General features: G+C 37.3%; 1 protein-coding gene across 1 annotated transcript; it reads right to left on the bottom strand.

The window, feature by feature from the left end:
• Positions 1–1,733: 1,733 nt before the first annotated feature.
• LOC146137272 (NACHT, LRR and PYD domains-containing protein 12-like) lies at positions 1,734–13,841 on the bottom strand. Its single transcript, XM_083393808.1, has 10 exons — positions 13,815–13,841; positions 12,480–12,663; positions 9,417–11,134; positions 7,404–7,556; positions 6,538–6,690; positions 4,654–4,815; positions 2,870–3,001; positions 2,068–2,154; positions 1,819–1,913; positions 1,734–1,767 (listed from the first exon to the last, which is right to left on the bottom strand). Exons 1-10 carry the CDS (start codon positions 13,839–13,841, stop codon positions 1,734–1,736), a joined length of 2,745 nt encoding a protein of 914 aa, XP_083249934.1.
• Positions 13,842–20,941: the final 7,100 nt, after the last annotated feature.

Here is a 20,941-nt window from a genome sequence, read left to right on the forward strand (position 1 = left end):
AACTCAATCGGGATAAAAATGCTGGATTTTTAGGGACACACCTTATAAGGGCCTGCTTGTACCCAGTGGCGTATGGCCAGAGTATTTTGCGCCCGGGCGCAAAATATAAAATTGGCGCACCCCTATCCATATTTAGTCACATTTCTATTACATTAACATAATATACCTTACTTTATACGGCAAACAATTCAAATTTTATTAAAACATTGTATTTTAAGAATAAAAAGCCTTATTCTGGCATTTGTAAGCCTCATCTTGGCACCCCTGTACCTTGAAGCACGGGGACATTTATACCCCACCCAAAATTTACTTGATGAAAAAGGAGGGAGCCGGTTGCTTTAGAAGTGGCCATTTAAACTGGCCGATTTATGTTGAGCTAAACGATTTAAAGGCGCCGAAGCAAACGCAATCAGTTTGGTGCAGAATGAGCCGTAAGCAATCACACGAGAAAAGCATTTGATCATCAGTTGAGCTAGTTGTGTTGTGTTATGGTTTAATTCTGTGATAAGTTTGCTGCTGATGAAAGCTGCAAGTCTACTTGTATAAGGTATTTAAGCTTTTTGTTCTCTATTTTTAGTAATATGGGTGACTGTGCCACCGGCCCACAGACATCTGACAGCGAGAATAGTTTATGCCCGCCAAACCAATATACATGACCAGTATGATTTTGCCGCCCACTTCAATGACACATTTCCAACCACGGTCTATTTGTCAAGGTTTTTATGTACATATGTTGTCGTTCTATGTCTCTAATGTTGTAGTTATATACAGGTTTTTATCTGCAAATGTTGTCGTTCTATCGCCTGATAATATCGTGGCAGTTATTTAACGAGCATAAGGCAAGTTTGTTTTATGCTAAGACAAATTGAGGATTTCTGTGTGAGTTTTTTTTGCAGTTATTTGTGGCAAGAATGACATTGTAGATAGTGTGCTTTTCAAGTTTTTTTTGTTATTTTACATTTAACCCGCATAATTAGTTTACAATGTGACCAGTAGCAAAGGTAAAGAGGCGTAAGTTTAAAGTGGAAAGGGTGGATGACAAAGACGATTATGTAGCTTCACTTCGGCCTAACACATTTCGTAATTTCAAAACTAGAAGCTTTTTTAAAATGACCGGCATATTCAGGTTAGGCTTATCAATCAATCGACCACGATTTATTTATAAAAATGTAACACATTTAATGTTTGTGAATCGTAATAATAATGAAAAGAAGAACAATAAAACAAAAAATCAATAATATTTAGGCAAAACGAAAATGAAAAAGTGTGACAACACAACATTTTCTTTTACTTTAATAGACAGTCGAAAAAACTAGTTAAAATTCGTGATTTTTATGCAAATACAACGTTTGTCCAAAAGTTGGCGACATGTTAAATAATTGCCAAGGCACATTGATTTAGACAGGAATACTATAAATAAGCTCCAGGAGAGCTAAAGAGGTTGGCACAGCGCGTAATAAAATTGTATTAACAACCTAAACATTAAACGAATATAACGTTGATTAAATGTGTGGAGTATTGTAGCTGTAGTTGGTTCCATCGTTTTACCACAGGTACGTTTTAGTCAACTATTTCTGTTACAATATGAAAGTATTGGTTGCAAATCGGTTTATTCAGTTGTTGTTTAGAGAGACTTACGACATCATTTGGATCATTTTTGAAAACATAACTGGTTCTATAGAAAAGACAATATTGTTAATCGCTCTCTTGTATAAAACAAAATATTGCAAAAACTATTGGATGAGAAAGAACTCAATTGCGATTAATCTGAAATAAAGTTATAGTTGTTCAAATAATTTTGCCAAATCCGCAACGGACCTCCGACCTCCCTTTGTTGATCCCTGAGCTGACCCCTGGGGTGACCTTTGCGTTGACCCCTGAGTTGACCTTTGTGTTGAACTCTCTGTTGATACCTGTTAAAATAAAGAAACGCACTAATTTAGCAAAACAAACCCCAAGTTATTTTGATATTATTTACATACGCGACTAGGGTTTCTTGTGTTCACACAACATTGGTATGACCAGTAAGAAGCATGTATTGGTACTTTAACGTTGAAATGTTCTTACATGATCCGTCCCATCGTCCACATCTTGTTCAGTGGATGTTTCTTGGCTTTGACTTGCTTCTGGTTCCGCTTGCTTTTCTTGATATAACTGTGGAGACAGATTTTTAAGACGTTAATCGATTATGTAACGATTCTATGTTCTGTTTAAGTGCTTGATCAAACTACTTAAGAGTTACTCTTGGCGACAAAAATGCAGAGATTACCTCGGTACATTGAGTACTCGTATTGTTTGTTTGGTCGGTTATTTATAAAAGTAAAACTTACTATAGCGGATATACGCGTATTTGTGTAACAACAACAGGCGTCAGTCAGACTAAAAAAAAGTTATCACATTTGAAATTAAAACATGCGCTTATCTGACATGCAATTGCCACTATTTAAAAATACATGAAATGTCATTATACAAGTAAAGTCATATTAACCGAATACTCGTGGATTCGTTATTGCGCAACTCGCTCTACTCGTTACTCGCACGAGTCAAGTCAGGTTGTTTCGTTCTGAACCCGAAGCTTTGTGTTTAGCTTTTCTTGCTTTTAGTTCTGCTTCTTAGTTCAGTCGGGCCTGGACAGATCCAAGCAAACTTGATCTCAGCGAGAAACAAGCGAATGCATTCGATCGCAAAAAGGTCAGACCTCCAAGCGCCTTACTTCACAAATTATTCGCCTGAACGCCACTAACTATACCATCAAGCTGGAGATAGGTATTAAAAAAAAAAAAAAAAAAAAAAAAAAAAAAAAAAACACTGACGTCACTAGTGTCGCAACGTTGCCCCGGCAACATATTACAAAATTTTGAGTGCCTACCTTGCGCAGAGAATCCACATCAGCTTTACTGCAATAATCCAACTCCAGCTCTTGTACATTGTGGGCACAAGTTCGGAGGAAATCGAGTCCTAGCGATCCCAAGTAGTTGCCGTTCAGGTTCAACTTCATCAGCTACATAAACACAACATAATGTAAGACACAAGCAAGTGTTAGGCTGCATACAGGTTCTACCAAATTAAACAATGCATATTCGCAACTTACACCAAAAAAAATGCTATTCGTAATAGGTCAGAAAAAAACTCTGGGATGTATAAAATCTATTGGGACAATTGTGGAAAAAAATAATTTTATGGGACGTTGGTTAACTATAGCAGCTGAAAATTTATTGAATGCCTATAGTGGTTGTAAATATTGTCATTTTTTTATAAATCCACAATTTGCGTTGAGTTAGCATGTGTAACCTTGTTGATTTTGCATGGACAAATATAAGGTTAAACTATAAGAACCATGGTTTGACATGCTGCTAGATTAATTTACATTTTACGTATTTGTCTGAAATTATTGTAACTATACCCGGGTAGGTTTTAAACTAGGTTAGGGTGGCCAACCAAGTCAGGGACCAAGATCGTCAACGGGCATTCGTACTTCAACGTAAACCCGCCCACTAAAATCTGTTTGTTCTTATCCGTTCGCTTGGCGATAGACTAAAGCTTTACGAATTAAACTGGCATTAAATAAAAATTGCAAATTTAATAACAATAATATTGCGGTGTTACTTTAAAATATTATTGTATAAATTTTGGGCAAATAAATTGAATTGCAGTCTAATATGATGCACTGAATGCACGAAAATAAATATCTCCACGACTTAGGCCTACCGTTTGAAAAAGCAACTACCGCCGAATGCTATTTATTTAGAAGGTCTAAACATATTCAGTTGGTCTTGCAAATATTTTCGTGCAAGCAACGCAAGAAAAATAACCTACGGTGAGATTCGAACTAATGACCTCGGCCATACCGGGACAGTCACTCAAACAATCGAGCTATGCAAAATCAGCGATGTAGCAAATAAAAAAACACTAAATGTCGCTACCAATTTGCAGAAATATTCTTTGCGCAAAAGTAGGATATTTTTTTTGGGGTGCAATCATTTTATCAGGAACATGTTTATCGAGCTAATAATCGTAAGAAGCTTTGGTTGGTAAATTGAATATATAAGTAAACCCAATCAAAAATCGATGTCTAGTTAATAAAGGTCCATTGAGAAGAAGTGCAATAAGAATAAATATCCCAGGCAAGGTTCATTTTAGAGGCCAGTAATCAGGGGTGGATCCATGGGAGAGTGCACGTGGCCATGGCTCCCCCAACTGTATTTTGCCTATTGTAACGAAGTGAATGCAAATACATTTCGCAATAAAAGCGGTTATCCATGGGCGCCGTGCGTCTTATCACACCCTCGAAAATTAAAGTTTGGGAAAGTTAAACTTTACAAAGACATTTTTTCACGCTGCACGCGAGTGATTTCCGTCGTTATACCGTAATATTAAAAATATTCACGTTTAGACGTAACGCTATATCGTTACTTGTGACGTCACGATATGACGTAACATTGTGACATCATATCTGCAATTTTTTCATGCCCCTCAAACAAAAACCCGGCCATCGCCCCTGTCCGTAATTACTTAGTAATAGTGTCACAAAAATTCCGTTTACGAAAAAATCGATTGTACACCAGACAGTGGTTCAGTTACCAAAGTTTACACGCATTGCTGTTGCCTGGTTTATCCATCTTAATGTTATATCAATATTCAACACACACTTACAGGTCGACTCATTCGTGATATGGCGTCAGTTAGAGGTTGAAGATCAGAACCAGCGATTCCGCATTCAACCAAACACAGCCGGTTGATGTTGTGTACAGTTGTTGCCAGGCAACTCAAACCACGTGAATTCAGCTTGCTCACAAACAGTGCCAACAATTCCATCTACAATGACAAGAAGTTTTAACTGTTACGTATCTCCCCTCTATTAGCTTCCATAACATCCAAGGTGCTGTCTGTTAATCCTGGACCATAAGTGCCTGCAATAGGGAGCATTTGCCCCCTCAACATCGGGAATAGTATGGGATAAACAAGAAACTGTTGTGTCTTTAACGCAAAATTATTTTTTTGCTGGGTAGAATACGTTGCTATGCCCTCCCAACAAACTGTATTTTTTGCCTAAAAGTAAATGCATTTTTTTAGCGTTCCGCGCGAATCTAATGATGTTTCTAGGTTTAGCCCACTTTGATCAAATTGTTTTAGCCCGAAGGCGTCGTGCGTCTCTTCGCACACTCCAAAATGTAAGTTTGGGCAACTTAAAAAATATAAAGGCGTTTTTGGTCATTCCCTTTTGCTTTCCCCTACGAAAAACTATTTGGTCTTTTTTAATACATATCAGTGAGACAATTTGAAAAAAAATATAATATCTATACTGTTGGTGGCGCGAAGCACGAAAAAATGAGTTTATCAAGCTGATTTTGACAATTGTGTTGTGTTGACATTGACTCCACAGCAGTAATAAGGCTCCGTAGAAACTAAACATACCGAACAATTTCATAATTCAGTTAAGCAATTTTACAAAAATTGATTTTCCAGATTTTTGAACCGCGTTTGAATATCGAGTATTATGTAACGGAATGTGAAATCTGCATAAAACGTCACAAATTGTCTTTCCAAAAATGTCGTTTTTATTCAGTTGAATTGACAAGTAAACGTGTGTGCATCTTTCATTGGTTCGTAAACTCTCCGGGTACAAAATATCATATTCGCTGAATGACGGAGAAACAAAATACATTTTTTCATGAAATTAAGTTGAAAGTCAATAAACTTAACAATTAGGCGAATTATAATTGCGGTAGTGACAAAACCATGTAAATGTCAATTGTTGCACGAAAGACTTCCAGGTGTTTTTTTCAAATAGAAGAACCTCGAAACCGGATAGATCGCTCTTATAACGTTTTATTTCAAACTGTATACTTAATTGAGTCGTTGTAAAAGTTAAAATGCCATATATTTATGCGTTTAAAACAATATTACTCAAATTCCTAATTACAGTTTTAAAACTCGAACTGTGGTTTAATGTACCTGAAATTCGCTTGCTTCTATTGTGTTTTAAAAAAAAAAACAATTGCTTTTTTATTGGTACAAAAAATTATCCCTCATTAAACACGAAACTTGCGTTGAAACGTTTCCAATTAGTATCATCAACGAAATAATAAAATCTGGATAATATATTTAAAACTTATCCATTTGTTAAAAAATCCAAAAGTGGGTGGAAGCGTTTAACGCTTTAGGGGAAACAGTGACTACGAAGGAGTCGGGGGTTGCAGAGTATAACATCCCAAACAAATATGCATTAACAAAATATAAAACGGTAATAAACATCTTAATTTGTCGTGCAATTGATTAAAGTTATTTAAGTTTGAACTACTAAACCAGCCTGGTTCCGAGGCACTTGACCCAGCTACCCATGATTGGTGGGACTTTCCCCTGTGCAATGGAACCACGGGGATGCCCCTTATCGGTTTCATGCGTCCCCATTTCACCCAGGGTACTTTCCCTATCAGCTTGACTGTCGATAGTGTGATTGGAGAATCGCGCCCGCCCCATCGTAATAATGACCATTGTGACAAAACCATGTAAATTGTTGCACGTAAGTTCACTTACAGGTGTTTCTCTGCGTGCGATTGCTTCAGTAAGAACCTCGAAACCGGACAGATCGCTCGTATTGTCCAACACAAGGCAGTTTATCTTATGGACGCAGGTGGACAAGGCAGTGAAGTCACGTGATCCAGTTGCTCTCACATATACTTGCTTTATCTACAAAATAACAACAAGATATGTTGGACTGAACGCTGTTCTAGATAGATAAGGTTCTCAAACTTATGCGCCGATCAGTTTGCCTCGCCCGCCATTGTTGGCTACCTTTAGTCAATCACGTGGTTTAAAAAGTTTAAGCAAAGTCGCTGAAGCAAAAAATGCGGGTCAATATGACGTTTTATTTCAAACTGTAATTAATTGAGTCGTTCCTAAAGTTAAAATGCCATAATATTTATGCGCCTAAAACAATTTTACTAAAATTCCTATTAACTCAGCTATGGAGTACGCACATTGTTAAGGCATGAGATACGAACAGTTTTAAAACTCAAACTGTAGTTATTGCTCCTAAAAATTCGCTTGCTTGAACTTTGTTTTATTTAAAACTTTGTTTTTGTGTTTGTAAATTAATTATCTCCTCATTAAACACGAAACTCGCTTAAAAACGTTTCCAGTTACTATCATCAACGAAATATTAAAATCTGGATGGTGACTACGAACATCCCAAACACTACCCATGCTTGGTGGGACTTTCCTTTGTGCAATGGTTGACCCACGGGGATGCCCCTTATCAGTTTCACGCGTTCCCGTTTCACCCAGGGACTTTCCCTATCCGCTTGATTGTCGATAGTGTGCTTGGATAATCGCGCCCGTCCAATCGCAATAATGACCATTATGACATAATCATGTCAATCGTTTTACGTAAGTTAACTTACGGGTGTTTCTCTGCGTGCGATTGCTTCAGTAAGAACCTCGAAACCGGACAGATCGCTCGTATTGTCCAACCACAGGCGGTTTATCTTATGGACGCCGATGGACAAGGCAACGAAGTCACGTGATCCAGTTGTCTTCACATATACTTCATCCATCTACAAAATAACAACACGATATGTTGGACTGTGCGCTGCCCAGATAGATGAGGTTGTCAAACTTATGCGCCGATAAGTTTGCCTCGTCCGCCATTGTTGGCTACCTTTAGTCAATGACGTGGTTTAAAAAGTTTAAGCAAAGTCGCTGAAGCAAAAAATGCGGGTTAATATGACGTTTTATTGTAAACTGTAATTAATTGAATCGTTCCTAAAGTTAAAATGCCATAATATTTATGCGCCTAAAACAATTTTACTAAAATTCCTATTAACTCAGCTATGGAGTACGCACATTGTTAAGGCATGAGATACGAACAGTTTTAAAACTCAAACTGTAGTTATTGCTCCTAAAAATTCGCTTGCTTGAACTTTGTTTTATTTAAAACTTTGTTTTTGTGTTTGTAAATTAATTATCTCCTCATTAAACACGAAACTCGCGTTAAAACGTTTCCAGTTAGTATCATCAACGAAATAATAAAATCTGGATACGGAATTAAAAAAAATAGATACTTGCTGGGGGTGGAAACGTTTTACGCTTTAGGGGAGACAGTGACTACGAAGGGGTCGAGGGTTGCAGAGTATAACATCCCAAACTAATGTGCATTAACAAAATTAAAAACTGTTAAATCATAATTTGTCGCGCCAATTAAGAGGGTTATACCAGAAAATAAAACAGAAAAATGTTAGTTTATAAAATCAAAACAAAAACAAAAATGCATTTTTCCGTTTTTAGCTAAATAGACTCAATTAAAGTCCCGCATTTTATTACGCAATAAAGTTGTTCAAACCGCGTTGGTTATTTGTTCTAATTTTACCGGTTTTATCTCAGAAGCGAGCAATGGCGGTCTGTTTTTCGGCATAACAACGCCATTTAAACATCGTAACATTAGACCATGAATATTTTTTGCCGACTTTACAGCAATATGTGTGCCATCAATTCTCGGTAAACAACAGGAAAGCGAACCGTTGCGAAAAAACAAGTTGTCCACTAATGTCAAAAAACTCGGGGACACTCTACTGCCATCATGTGGCGATAGAAGTTTAAAGTACCTTTAAGAGCAGGGGTCGGCAACCCCGCCAATGTAATTTATCCGGCCCTCCACCTCTTTTACAACTTGGCAAGAGGCCGTTGCCAAAATTCATTGTCTACTTTATAAACATTTTTTTAATGTAAAAATTTTTTTTTAATTTTTGCGCATTTTTTTTTTCGGCCCAAATGCGACGTACATGAACTAGTACCATCACCATGGACGTTTCGCTATCTTAGCGCATATCATTATTTTCACTTTTATATTGCCATTAATGAATTTACACCTTAATCCAGCATTATTCCACCCTGGTATTTGATTGTCGGTAACAACCAACACTGAAAGGTTCAATTACAGTTAACAGACATTAGTTATCCCAACCATAACCCATAACCAAATAGAGAACCATTAATGCCGCTTATGATTAAACTATGTTTATCGGCGGCAACACACTCGATGAACCTCACGTTATTTCGCTACCCCCGCGAACATCAAATATTTGCACAATGTTTAATCGATTTTAATCCACAAACGACTTTTTTAGCGCTAGGCGAAAACGCTTTACCGTTCTTTTTTCAAGATTTTTTTCGCGCACAAAACTCAACATTTTAGGAAAATTTTAAGTTTATATTTATTACGGCTCGCCGAGCCCTTTTTAAATTTGGGTCAGGTCCGCGACTAGAAAAAGGTTGCCGACTCCTGCTTCAGAAAGTTAAATGTTGTGTGGCTTTAAAACGGTGCAGGGTTCGTTTGGCGTTTGTCGCTGCTTTGTTGCATTTTATATGAAATAGTGAATAAAAATTAAAACGACTAGAAACCGTAAAACTTCACAAACCGTGTGTTTGGTTTTCGCCAATGTCTCCATCAACATTTCTAAACCGTTGCCGGTAAATGTGACTGAGTAGGAAGAGTTCACGATGTTGATGACCAGCTCCCTTTGTGTTGCTCGAAGCACGTAACAGAGACTTGACACTTCACTGGGAAGGATCGTTCCATACTTTATACGAAGCTCTCCAGGGAGGGAATCGGCCACTTTCGCGGTGATTTCTTCATCGTTGGATTCCTGCGCCAAACTGCAAAGCTTAAACAAATTGGAGTTAAAGCTTTCGTCATCGTTTGATAAAAGTTGAGATCCAAGCGAATCAATCAAGCCTTTTAGCAAACTTTTTTTGCTAGCAACATCGGTGGAAGAGATTTTAAAAATAGGCTTTAGCTTACGGTGGAGTCCCGTGTTTAGCAACCCGAAAAGAAACCGAAGAACCATTTCCCAAGTATTACTTTCCATGCTTTGTAGCAGCCCAGAAAATGTAGCCAGGTCTGTATCGAACAACAGCTTGAGTGATGTAAAAAATTCTTGCCACAGCAAATGAATAAAGAAGAATACTTTATCCCCTTCCAGTATACGAAGGTTGAGGTCGCTAGAGAAAACTTGCATGTTGAGAAAGTCCTCCATTCCTTCAGAATTAAGTCCGACTTCATCAAAGACTTCTTCGTCGAACATGATCTTGTCGTTGAGCATTCCGTGTAAAGCCAAGTCTGAAAGTTTGCGTAAAATTCTTGGATGTTCCTTAAACTTAGGCGAGCGAATGCAATCATCCACAAAAGCCGCAAACACATCTGTGAGCGTAAAATTGCCATCTTTAGTGCCATGCTTTATGATGTAAGGAGCGACTGTTTTGGCAAATATAGGAAGAAAGCACAAAGCCTTTGCATGTGGGTTTTGACCAAGCGACGTGTTGACCTTATTATATTCTTCTTTCTCTGGGCAAATTTGTTGAAAATACAAATCTTGAGAGCTTTCGTTAAAGCCGATTACCTTGACAACAAAATGTGGCTTGCAATTTGGATGTAGCTTAAGAAAAGCTCCCGGTCGTGAAGTAAGCAGCTTGTGAGCATTTGGAAGAATGTCGCCACGAAGTAGGTTTTGCAGAATGACAACCGGCGTTGCGCGATCGTACAATCCGATCACTGGAGCATCCAAATCAAGATCCTTGAACCTAGGTTCGTCCAAACCATCCAGGAAGATAAACAGCTTGTTGGATTTGGAAAGTCTTTCCAGTATTTGATCATCTATTTCCTTTGTGTGTTTCCAGTTTGGGTTCGATGACAGCAATTCCAAAACGCCCATTTTTTTATTAAGATCTAAAGTCTTCAAGTATTTAAAAAGCCAATATCCTTTTTCATCTGCAGGTAATACATCTACAATCTCCTTTAATGTTTGTATAATAGCTGTAGTTTTTCCAATTCCCGCTATTCCAGTCATACCGACCACATTGCCATGTCTCTCCACGTAATCGTCATTTGCAGCTTTATTGCTATATTTCTTTCTTTTAGCTTCATCGATTGCTTCTTGTTTTGCAGCAGTAAATAGTTGGTTGAGTTTAAGCGTGGTTGAGTTGTCCTGGTTGTCTCTGAGTTGCTTCAATCCTTTTAAACCAAACTCTTCCAATGTTTCTTGCGAATCCCGAATGATGTCAAGAGGAACTGGGTTGCTTGGTAGAGTTCCGATGACCTTATCAGCTGCTTCCTGAGACTTTTCTTGCCATGATTTTGCTGAAAAAAAACTATTCTTTAAACATGAACGCTAACCAGACAGGAATAAAACGAATATAATACATTTTGTTTTATGACGTGAGTTAACTAGCACATATGAATGTATAACTTATTTGGTATAATATGTAGCGTAACATTTTGCTCTGCACGCTTAGCTTATCCCAGCCACCGAACAGTTAGTAAATGGTTAACGCCTAGTGTTTAATTTACTTCAACGCGAATCACGAAGTTACCTACACTGTTTTATTTATTGTATAATCGCTAATCTCTATTGATGTATCTCCAACTTAAGAACTCTTTAACAAGCAAAAGGCTTATACTGGGATGAGCAATATCGGAAATCGTTCTAGCAAACGATATCAACATGATTATAGGATTAATTTAACGCCGTCGTATAACAATTTAAATGAAACGAGGGCATACCCCTCCCCATGACTTACTTTTTGCCGTTAATTATTGGTAAATGCGAAAACCCTTAAATTACACTAATCAGTTAAAAAACGCTTATTTTGTCCGGAAAAGGTTTCAAATGGGGATGCCATTATATTGTTTAAAATGGGGATACTATTATATTGTTTAAAATTGAGATTTTATTTTAAAATTTTTGTATTCCATACAACGCAACCATTTCTGTCAAGCTGCTAATGCGCTTTAAAGCTACATGCGAATCATAATTTTGGCCTCACAACTGTTGTGTGATGATTGTGTTTTATCTATTTGTATTCATGATAAGTCATGAAAGTATTTTCGAGTGACGTCATTTCGTATACCCACGGTGAAATATCACCTGGCTACGCACACAGCTCTGCATCAATCTATTCTAGCCGATTTTAATGTTAAGAAAAAAACGATCAAAACTGTTTTTGGAATCCATCACAGGCAACTTAAGAAACAGTCGCGTTTATGCACGCAAATAAATCACTACTGTGGTGCAGGGCTGCGGAGTCGGTTAAAAATAACCCGAGTCCGACTCCGGCCAATAAAGTAAACCCGAGTCCGTTTAAGCGTGAGATTTCGTCCCGAGTCCAGCCCTGACTCTACAGCCTTTATTTCACCCATTACGTAATTATATGGTTGATATTCTGCAACCACTTATAGGGGTTCATATACTTCATCCACTCACAACACATGGTTGGAAAATATACAACATATGCTATTCCACCTTTACGATTTACATTTGGTAACCATGTCAGTTTTGTAATATGGTATACTGCGCATGCGCACGTCCGACTCGGGACTCATAGTAGTTTAACGTGGTCTTACTCGAGTCCCGAGTCCGACCCGCAGCCCTGCTGTAGCGCAACCCACACTTGGGCATTAGTATTAAATCGAAGTTATCACCAACCTTTGTCAGATGAGGTCGCTGTTGAGTCGGCAGCCACTCCAGGTCCCTGTAGCTGGCCATATATATGAACGTCGCCATGGAGGTTTTGTATGGGACCTTGATGACCGTAAACGTCACCAATGTTTACAGGCAGGATATTGATTGGTTGGTTGTTTGCCGGTGGAAGCTGAGGTGCATTTCCACCCTGTATAAACACGTTAATGTTTACCACATCTTAAAATGTATATAGTTTCTGTTCATTTTACATCTATTTCACTTAAAACAAACAAGCATATTCAATTTTTGTTAAAAAATTCAATAATTATGAAGAAATCTATAATGTGTATTGAATATGCTGTTTACTGAAAATAAGTTCTTCCAGTACTTAATTGTTTTACCCGACGTTTGGGCTACCTATCCAGGAAAAGAGTGTAAAAAGATCACAACTGAGTTTTTTATTGACGTCCTTATCTCTTTTTAATTTGAACGTCGGCACTTTTATCTCCTTTTTTGTGTCGTTTTACTTTGCGTGGTGTTGTTACATTCCCTGATGAAAGATACTGGATAGGTAGCCAAACGTCGAAAAAAAAACAAAAACAGAAGAGTTTATTTTCACTACATTTAAATAGCATAATAGGAAGCAAATCGTACAGCTCATCTGCTATAGCCCGATAGGGCATTTTCAATGTATTCTCGTGTTACGGATTTGTCCTAATTTATCGTTTCAAAGCTCTCCGAAAGGAGATATTTTTTAAACCTGCATATTCTTCAAAATTTGTGCAGCTTTACATAAAGGTTTAAATCGGTAGCATGTCCAAACTTGACATTTTATTGTCACACCCGGTGCTTATAAAATACTACTGCAATCCAATCCTAACAAATGATGTTACTTTTCTCTAGCAAGAAAACATATTAAATTTGAACGTATTTTTCCGGCTATTTGGGCCAAAATGCGCTTTAGAGCTAAGATTTAATAACATTTAGTTGTAAACCTACTATTTACTGGAAAAACAAATCTTGTTTCAAAAATTGTTTTTTCTTATAGAAATCACAGCTTTGAATCACAATTCATGTCTCAAATACCTATTTCAAATTAGTAGCTATCGGGTATTGGATTGGATCCGTCAATATATCAGACATTCGTAGAACGAGACGAGGATGCGAAGAGTTTTTGCACAATGTGCGCTAAAATGTGCATGCGAAAATGTGCGCACATTAACGCCGTAAAAATGTGCGCACATTCTGGAAAAACACATTTTCGCGCGCACATTTTTGCGCACATTGTGCAAAATAACGCCACGTCCCCTGTTGCCTAGAACACTCTATAGATAAATTAATTTTTTTCAAAAAACTTACTTGGTTGGGGTGGCCAGGGCCGGACATTCTTCAACTAGTGTTCGATTGGTTAAATGATTCAGAAGTTTTAACAAATACAAAGTTATCTAAAAAAATGCAACAAAATCAGTTATTGGAATTTTAACTTCTGTGAAAATATAACTATAACTGAGTTTGAGAAAGCAAAGTATAAAGCACAAGAAAGTCGAACAATTGTGCGCACAAAACAATATCGACATTATCATACAGAGCCAAGAACACAGGTATCAGCCGACACTCACTATACACCTGGATTTCTTTGAAACGGTTTAAGGGTGTAGTTGTTGTACAACATTTGTTATTTTGGTCGTTTTAAGATTCCTTTATTGTGAATGATTAAATGGGGAAATGCAACACCGATAAGTAAAAGGCCTGCTTTAGTGCAAACCACAAATATTTGTCGCCGTATTGCGATGTTGATGTACAAATGCTCCCGGATTGATTCCTGTAAAATGTTGCGCAAGAATGGAAATTAACATCCAAGCTTCGATTTATGGCTTGTAAGTCGTCAATGAACCTAATTAAATCACTTACAAGCCAATTCAACTGAGAGGGTGAGATACAAGCAAGTTGGCGCTGCGAATTTTTCGTTCAACGCTTGGTAACGCTTGGTTTGTAACAACTCGTCCCACCAACCGTCGGAAGGTTTGGACAAAGAAGAGCTGAAACGTGATTCTTCACAATGACTGGGAACAGATATACGACGCGCTGTCTCGCCGTCCCTGGAACCTGAAACTATTTAACGGTGGCTGTTTTTATTTTGGCGGTTTTGCCGTTAGAAACGCTACTGTTTAAAAATAATTTAACTGAGAAGGTGAGATACGAGCAAGTTGGCGCTGCGAATTTTTCGTCCAACGCTTGGTAACGCTTGGTTTGTAGCAACGCGTCCCACCAACCGTCGGAAGGTTTGGACAAAGAAGAGCTGAAACGTGATTATTCACAAAGACTAGGGACAAATATACGACGCGCTGTCTCGCCGTCCTTGGAACCTGAAACTATTCAACGGTGGCTGTTTTTATTTTGGCGATTTTGCCGTTAGAAACGCAAACGTACAATATGAGTGTCTCTTTATCTTGGATACTCTCGTAATAAAGTAGTAGGCTATTTAACTTCGCTATGATATCAAAAGGGTTTTTTACGATCTTGACTTTTTTTTTGAACGATTATAGATAAATTATTTCTTTGCACTCATGGGCGTGTAATAAAAATGCACACAAGCGCCAGGGCTGCGGAGTCGGTTAAAAACAACCCAAATCCAACCTCAGCCGAAAAAATATAGTCGAGTTCGACTCGGCAAATTTGCCCATTCCACCGAGTTCGACTCCAAATCCACTTAAAGCCTGTATTTTACCAATTTAGGTAATTAAAATAGAGTAAATTTCGAGCAATCCACTCATAGGGTTGTAATACAACTCATCCACTCACAATATGTGACTAGGAAAGTTCCACCATATGCAATTCCATCTTTGTAATTGTCAGTTTGCGGCCTTATGAGTGTTTCGAATTTAGTACTGCGCACGTCGGACTCGGGACTAGGACCAGTCTTACTCGAGACACGAGTCCGCAGCCTTGAACAAAACCAGTGACACTTTTTGTATTCCGTTAAACCAACGGCAATAAAATTGTCAAACATAATGCACATATATTGCCCAGTTTTACCTCCTTTAAAATACCATTGTGTGCCAACACTAAATAATTTGTTGAAGTTTTCAATCGCGGTATTATTGGATCCCAACGGTTATTTTGGTGTCACGTGTCGCCTTAAAATTAGTCGGAATTAGCAGTTCTTCCATAATAATATGTTTTTGTTAAACTTCAGCATCAATTTAATTATTTTCCTTGAAACGACAGTTTGATGCATATTTTTATCGCACAAAATTTCGACAAAACTTGCGATTTAAAAAAGGTATATTTCGAATTCTTTTAATTTGTTCTATGGGTTTGCTTTCCTCGATAAATTCCTGTCAGTCGAGTTCGTTTGTGAAAAGAGTCAAGGGCAGAGTCGTCACGCAATTACCGAATTTTAAGTAAAAAGTCTACTTCCTCTTACGTAACTAAACTCCACGCCACGGTTGAGCATTTATTTTTTTTACCGCTGGCCGCATCAGAAAATAAAAATGTTGTGGAGGGCCGGGTCAAAAATAAGATCTCGAATAAACCCAACATGACGTCATACTTCAACACTATAACACAAATAAGCTAACACACTTTACGTTGGGAGTGGTGCGCAAACGCGCATTTTAAGTCTAATTCGAAAGAAAGATGAATTGCGACTATAGGCTATTTGTGTAAACTTTAATTTAGACATAAGTGGATCGAGCAGATAAAAATGTACATTGCTTAATTTATTGGCGTCAATTGACCCTAAAGCCAAGGGTACAATACGTAATTCCGCAGAAAAAAACTTTTTTTTGCTTTTGAGGCTATAAATTTCCGACGTGTTACTTTAGGTACAATTGGCATATAACCAGGGTTACCATACCGTGCTTATTTCTAAGATTTGTGCTTATTTTTGGGTGCAGTGTCTTACAAAACACTAATGTGCTTATTTCTAAGAAACGTGCTTATTTTAGAGTTGTGTGCTTATTTCTTATTTTAAGAAAATAGTCTTATTTTAGTTTTTTAAAGTGTTTTTAATCAATTCCATTTTGACCAAGAGTTTTTTTTTTCAAAACTCTTTGCTGCGACGGGGAGTGATAGATTTATATTTACCAAGTTCTTTGGCCCATATTACAGCAACAATGCATTATATTACATATAATAACAATGTGCTACGATTGTTTTTTCTAAAAGTACATTGTAATGTAAGCTATAAATAAGTGTAGTAGTTTGCCTTTAGTAAACAAGTTAACTTTCGGCTTTACGTAAGGACTGACATTTTAGGTTTAGGCATACAACGCATTTTTTTTCGCGCTTCGCGCGATTAAGTTACGTTTTGCGCATACAAAAATAGGACTTTTTAAGTTTTTATTTTATGACATTATTCCTGATAGCTTGGATTTCACCATCGGAATCCTCGATCTGCTCCTGGTCTTTAGTTTTTGGATAGCCTGTTTTTTTTTTGGTCTGAGCAGATGGTAACCCTGCATATAGCAAAGTCGATAAACGGCATACATTTGACCGAAGTGCAAAAAGTATATAAATGTTAGGATAAGTTTCTTAAACTTTTGTTGGATAGATCACCATTATGCCGAGGAAGCGTTTTGTTTGTATAGATGCCAAAATTGCTTAGAACTTACGAGAAAGAAAGACGACAAAACAATTTTCATTTTACTATTAGAGCAGACCCTGACAAGCAATTTTCATTTTACTATTTGAAACAAGCTAAAAATCTAAGTTTTGCTTGACTAGATCCATCTCTGTAAAGATTGATTACGATACCGCACAACCAATCATGTGAAAACTCGCCCTTGTTTTGCTTATATGTATTTTAGTACAAAAAGGCCGCGGGCCGGATTAAATTGCTTGTCAGGGTCCGCTCTAAGCGAAACAATGATAAACACTTCGCCCAAATTGGCCGACTCCGGCGAGTCTGGCTCCGACTCTGCATCCTATATTTGACCCATCCAACTAACCAAATAAGGTAGACATACAGCAAGTCAACCACAAAACGTGGTTGGAAAATATTGTGCCATATGCGATCAATAAGGCAAAAATAAGAAGTTATTTAGACAATGGTAAGACAACAGGCCAAATTGGTTCGTTGATGTCCACACCGTTCAACCCAACACTACAGCAGAAAATAATTTGTAGTATATAAACAAGACTTCCAATAAAACAATTTAGTAATGCAGTGATTTTTTATAAACGAATCGCACTAGCAAACAATATTTAAATGTCTTTACTGAAGCCAAATAGCTTGCCACACACCGTGGGTATTGTGCTGGCAGTTTGTAATTAACAACTTTCACGCGTTTTCGATTCCATACCGAATAATAGCGAGCGACTAAAAAACAGAAAATACTTTGAAATAATGTTCGAAATAATGTGATTAACTGGAAATAAACGTTCAGTTTTCACGCTCTTCTAATTCAGTTGCTAGTGTCTGCCATTCCTTGATGAGTTTTACAAAAATAAAACAACACAACAAATAGCGATGTCGTGCAAATGTAATATAAAAGCTGATCACAATCATTATCCAGTAGAAAAATCAACATAATCGCCTTTAAACAAAATGTACAGTCAACCAAAACATATAAAAAAGCAACTCTTATTGCAACATTCAAACTCATTTTTTGGCGCCTAAAATTCAAAATGCAATATTTTTCAAATATCGTTGCATATTCGGCGGCGAAAACATTAACATGTATGCGGGCTTCCATTCAACTTTATCACTTCGTATTTATGAATGTTGCTAAAACGTTAATATTCATATCAACAACGTAATTCACTGCTTTTTAACCGGTGCGCCGCCGGCAAATGAAAAAAAAACATATGAATTTTATGTAATAAACTGTTGCAAGAAAATCCGGAGAATTGCGAATATAACCAACAAATTTCGCGCTCACCTTGCTTGCCACGTATTTTCGTTTCTTAGTTTATGTCGTGCGACCCTCAGTAAGACTTGACTACAGCACAAACTATTTTCATGCACTAAATACTCATGTTAGAATATGTGAAAGCTCATATTAAGTAATACCTTGAACAGAGTAAATTGCACTCTAAACTCACTTAACATTATGAAATGGCAAACTTCCAAATACAATTATTACCAAACAAATGTCTACCAAACAACAATCGACGTGATAATACATAATGAAGCTAAGAGCGTATTTGTGTAAAGTACTGCATTTGTGACCGTCAAAACTTTACTCTCATTTTATTACTTGAACCTGGTATACATGCTTATATTAGTACAAATCGTATTTAGTTTTTTAATTTTTTACTGCAGAACGTGCCTACATATGCAAGAAATGGTTAAAGACTCGTTGTAATGTCCGACTTCATTTTCGCAATACATCTGTTTTATCGATTTTACACTAAACATATTTTAATCGATTCAAGCATTTATATATAAAGTAGTAATGGGTTTTTGTTGGTAGTAACGATTAAGTTATTATTAACTGCATAATTATATATTTCTACTTTCAGTAAACGAAAATAATATCTGAAAAACCTACAACAAGTTTGTTTCCCTACAAATCCTGGTTTTACTTAGAATCATAAAAAACGTTGTGATATTACTCCAGCTGTCAATTGTTATGCTGAATACTTGAAGATCGACCGAATATATTCTGGCAAGTTCTTTTTTCTCTCCAGACTCTAGCGACACAAAACCACCCTCCCTTCACCATTTTGCCACTTTTTTTACACATTTACACTAGGTCGGCACATTCTCGCTAATATTGTCTGTCGCGTTACGTCATACAAGTGTCGCGTGACATTCGATTCATGTCGCGTGTCGCTAAAAAATGTCAAATGTTGCCTGTCCGACAACAAAAGTTTGTAAAGTAAAATATTAGGTTTTATAGCTAAAATCTGATGTAAAGTAATTGTAGTCAATGTTTTGCATATTTAAGCATAGTAATGACGTCATTTGGTATCGTATCGCGATACTTTGTGTCAAAAATATCGGGTATCGTAATAAAATGTCAAGTATCAGACGCCCTAGTATTCAGGCATGTATTTAAACCTTGATATTTGCCTCAATTTTTTTCGTTCAAGGATCAATAGGAAACACACCAGCGGTAACCGTACACTATGTTGTTGACTGCTGTACGATTGACCCTTTTGGAAATCAGTATATTTATAAATAAGCCATTATACGTTAAACCAGACCGGACTGTTGCTATCACCTTAGCCATCAAGATACAATTTGTTTTCATTCTTTGTTTTTTTCTTAGGTTTTGACATTTCTAAGGTATATTTCCAGCTAACGTCACCGTGCAGTATTTTCACCCTTTCTATGTGTCCAAAGAATAGCACTATGTGGACTCCGACAATCCATATTGCAATTGTTTGCCATAAAAGAAAATATACACATATAGAACGTCTGTGTCATATTGTTGCTGTATGTCCCCAGTAGCACCGACCAAACTGTTAAAAGAAAATAAACACATTTACTTTTTTTGCGCTTTTGGCAAACGTTTTAGGTGATTTCGCTGCAAAAGCGCCAAGTCCGCTCTAACTAAGATAAATATTTTGCCGGAACATTATGAGGTGGCACCAGGCAAATTCTAGTGGCTTGTTGAAATTTTGGAGCAAAATGCGGCTAATTTTATTGCTAATCAAATTTAAATTAACTCTCAAATAAATCTAGTTGTCCAAGTTTTGCGCCAGAGCGCCAACTAGTGGAGTAGCAGCTCTGAATGAGCCATTATACACATATTAATAATAGCTTACTCTAAACATTTTAATAATACCTCTAATGTGAAACATCAACTGACAAAACAACCTTAGTAAGACTGCGTTTATAATGAAGTTGCTTTTAAACTTACAGATTTAGAAAGTTTGTGACTTATTCATTGCTTTTGTTTAAAACACTTAAAAATACAAATGAGATTTGTCTGGGCAAACACTCCCAATCACCTAACTTTAATAAGAACAGGTTATGCGATTGTTAAGCATTATTTGACGAGTGTTAAAGACACTAAACCAATGTTGCAATGACCCAAGTCAATGCTTGGACCACGCGGTCCGTTTAAGAACTTGAAAAACTTTGGCGGCCGCCGATTGATCGGGTCACGCGATACGAGCACCTCGTGCGCTCACTCACGCTTCAAGTGACCGCTTTTTTCCAGGTGATTTCTTATGGCGGTGCCGCCGGGTGGCGACAAAGCGCGCAACGAGTTCGGCCGATGCTGGTGGCCTTAAGTCAAGACTTAAGTCTTTTCGAGTAAAATTACTTGCAGAGAGAACATTTTGGAAAGCCCTGATTAAAATCATGCCGAGGATCTTCTTACGAAATTCGTTCGATCCAATAAAAACGTTAAAGAAACTAAGTTATACCTGATTGCCACCACTGTATCCGCTAAACGCACTTTTTTTACAAATGTAAAAGTGTTTTTACAGACTTTCAACACCAATCGTTTTCTGGAGCCCACGCAATCAATAGTTTCAAAAAGTGTCCAAATGAATTTATTGAATTCTTGCAAATTTAGCAATGAGCA

This window comes from Ascidiella aspersa, chromosome 7 (assembly GCF_963924565.1).
Source record: "Ascidiella aspersa chromosome 7, kaAscAspe10.2, whole genome shotgun sequence".
NCBI classification, from domain to species: Eukaryota; Metazoa; Chordata; class Ascidiacea; order Phlebobranchia; family Ascidiidae; genus Ascidiella; species Ascidiella aspersa.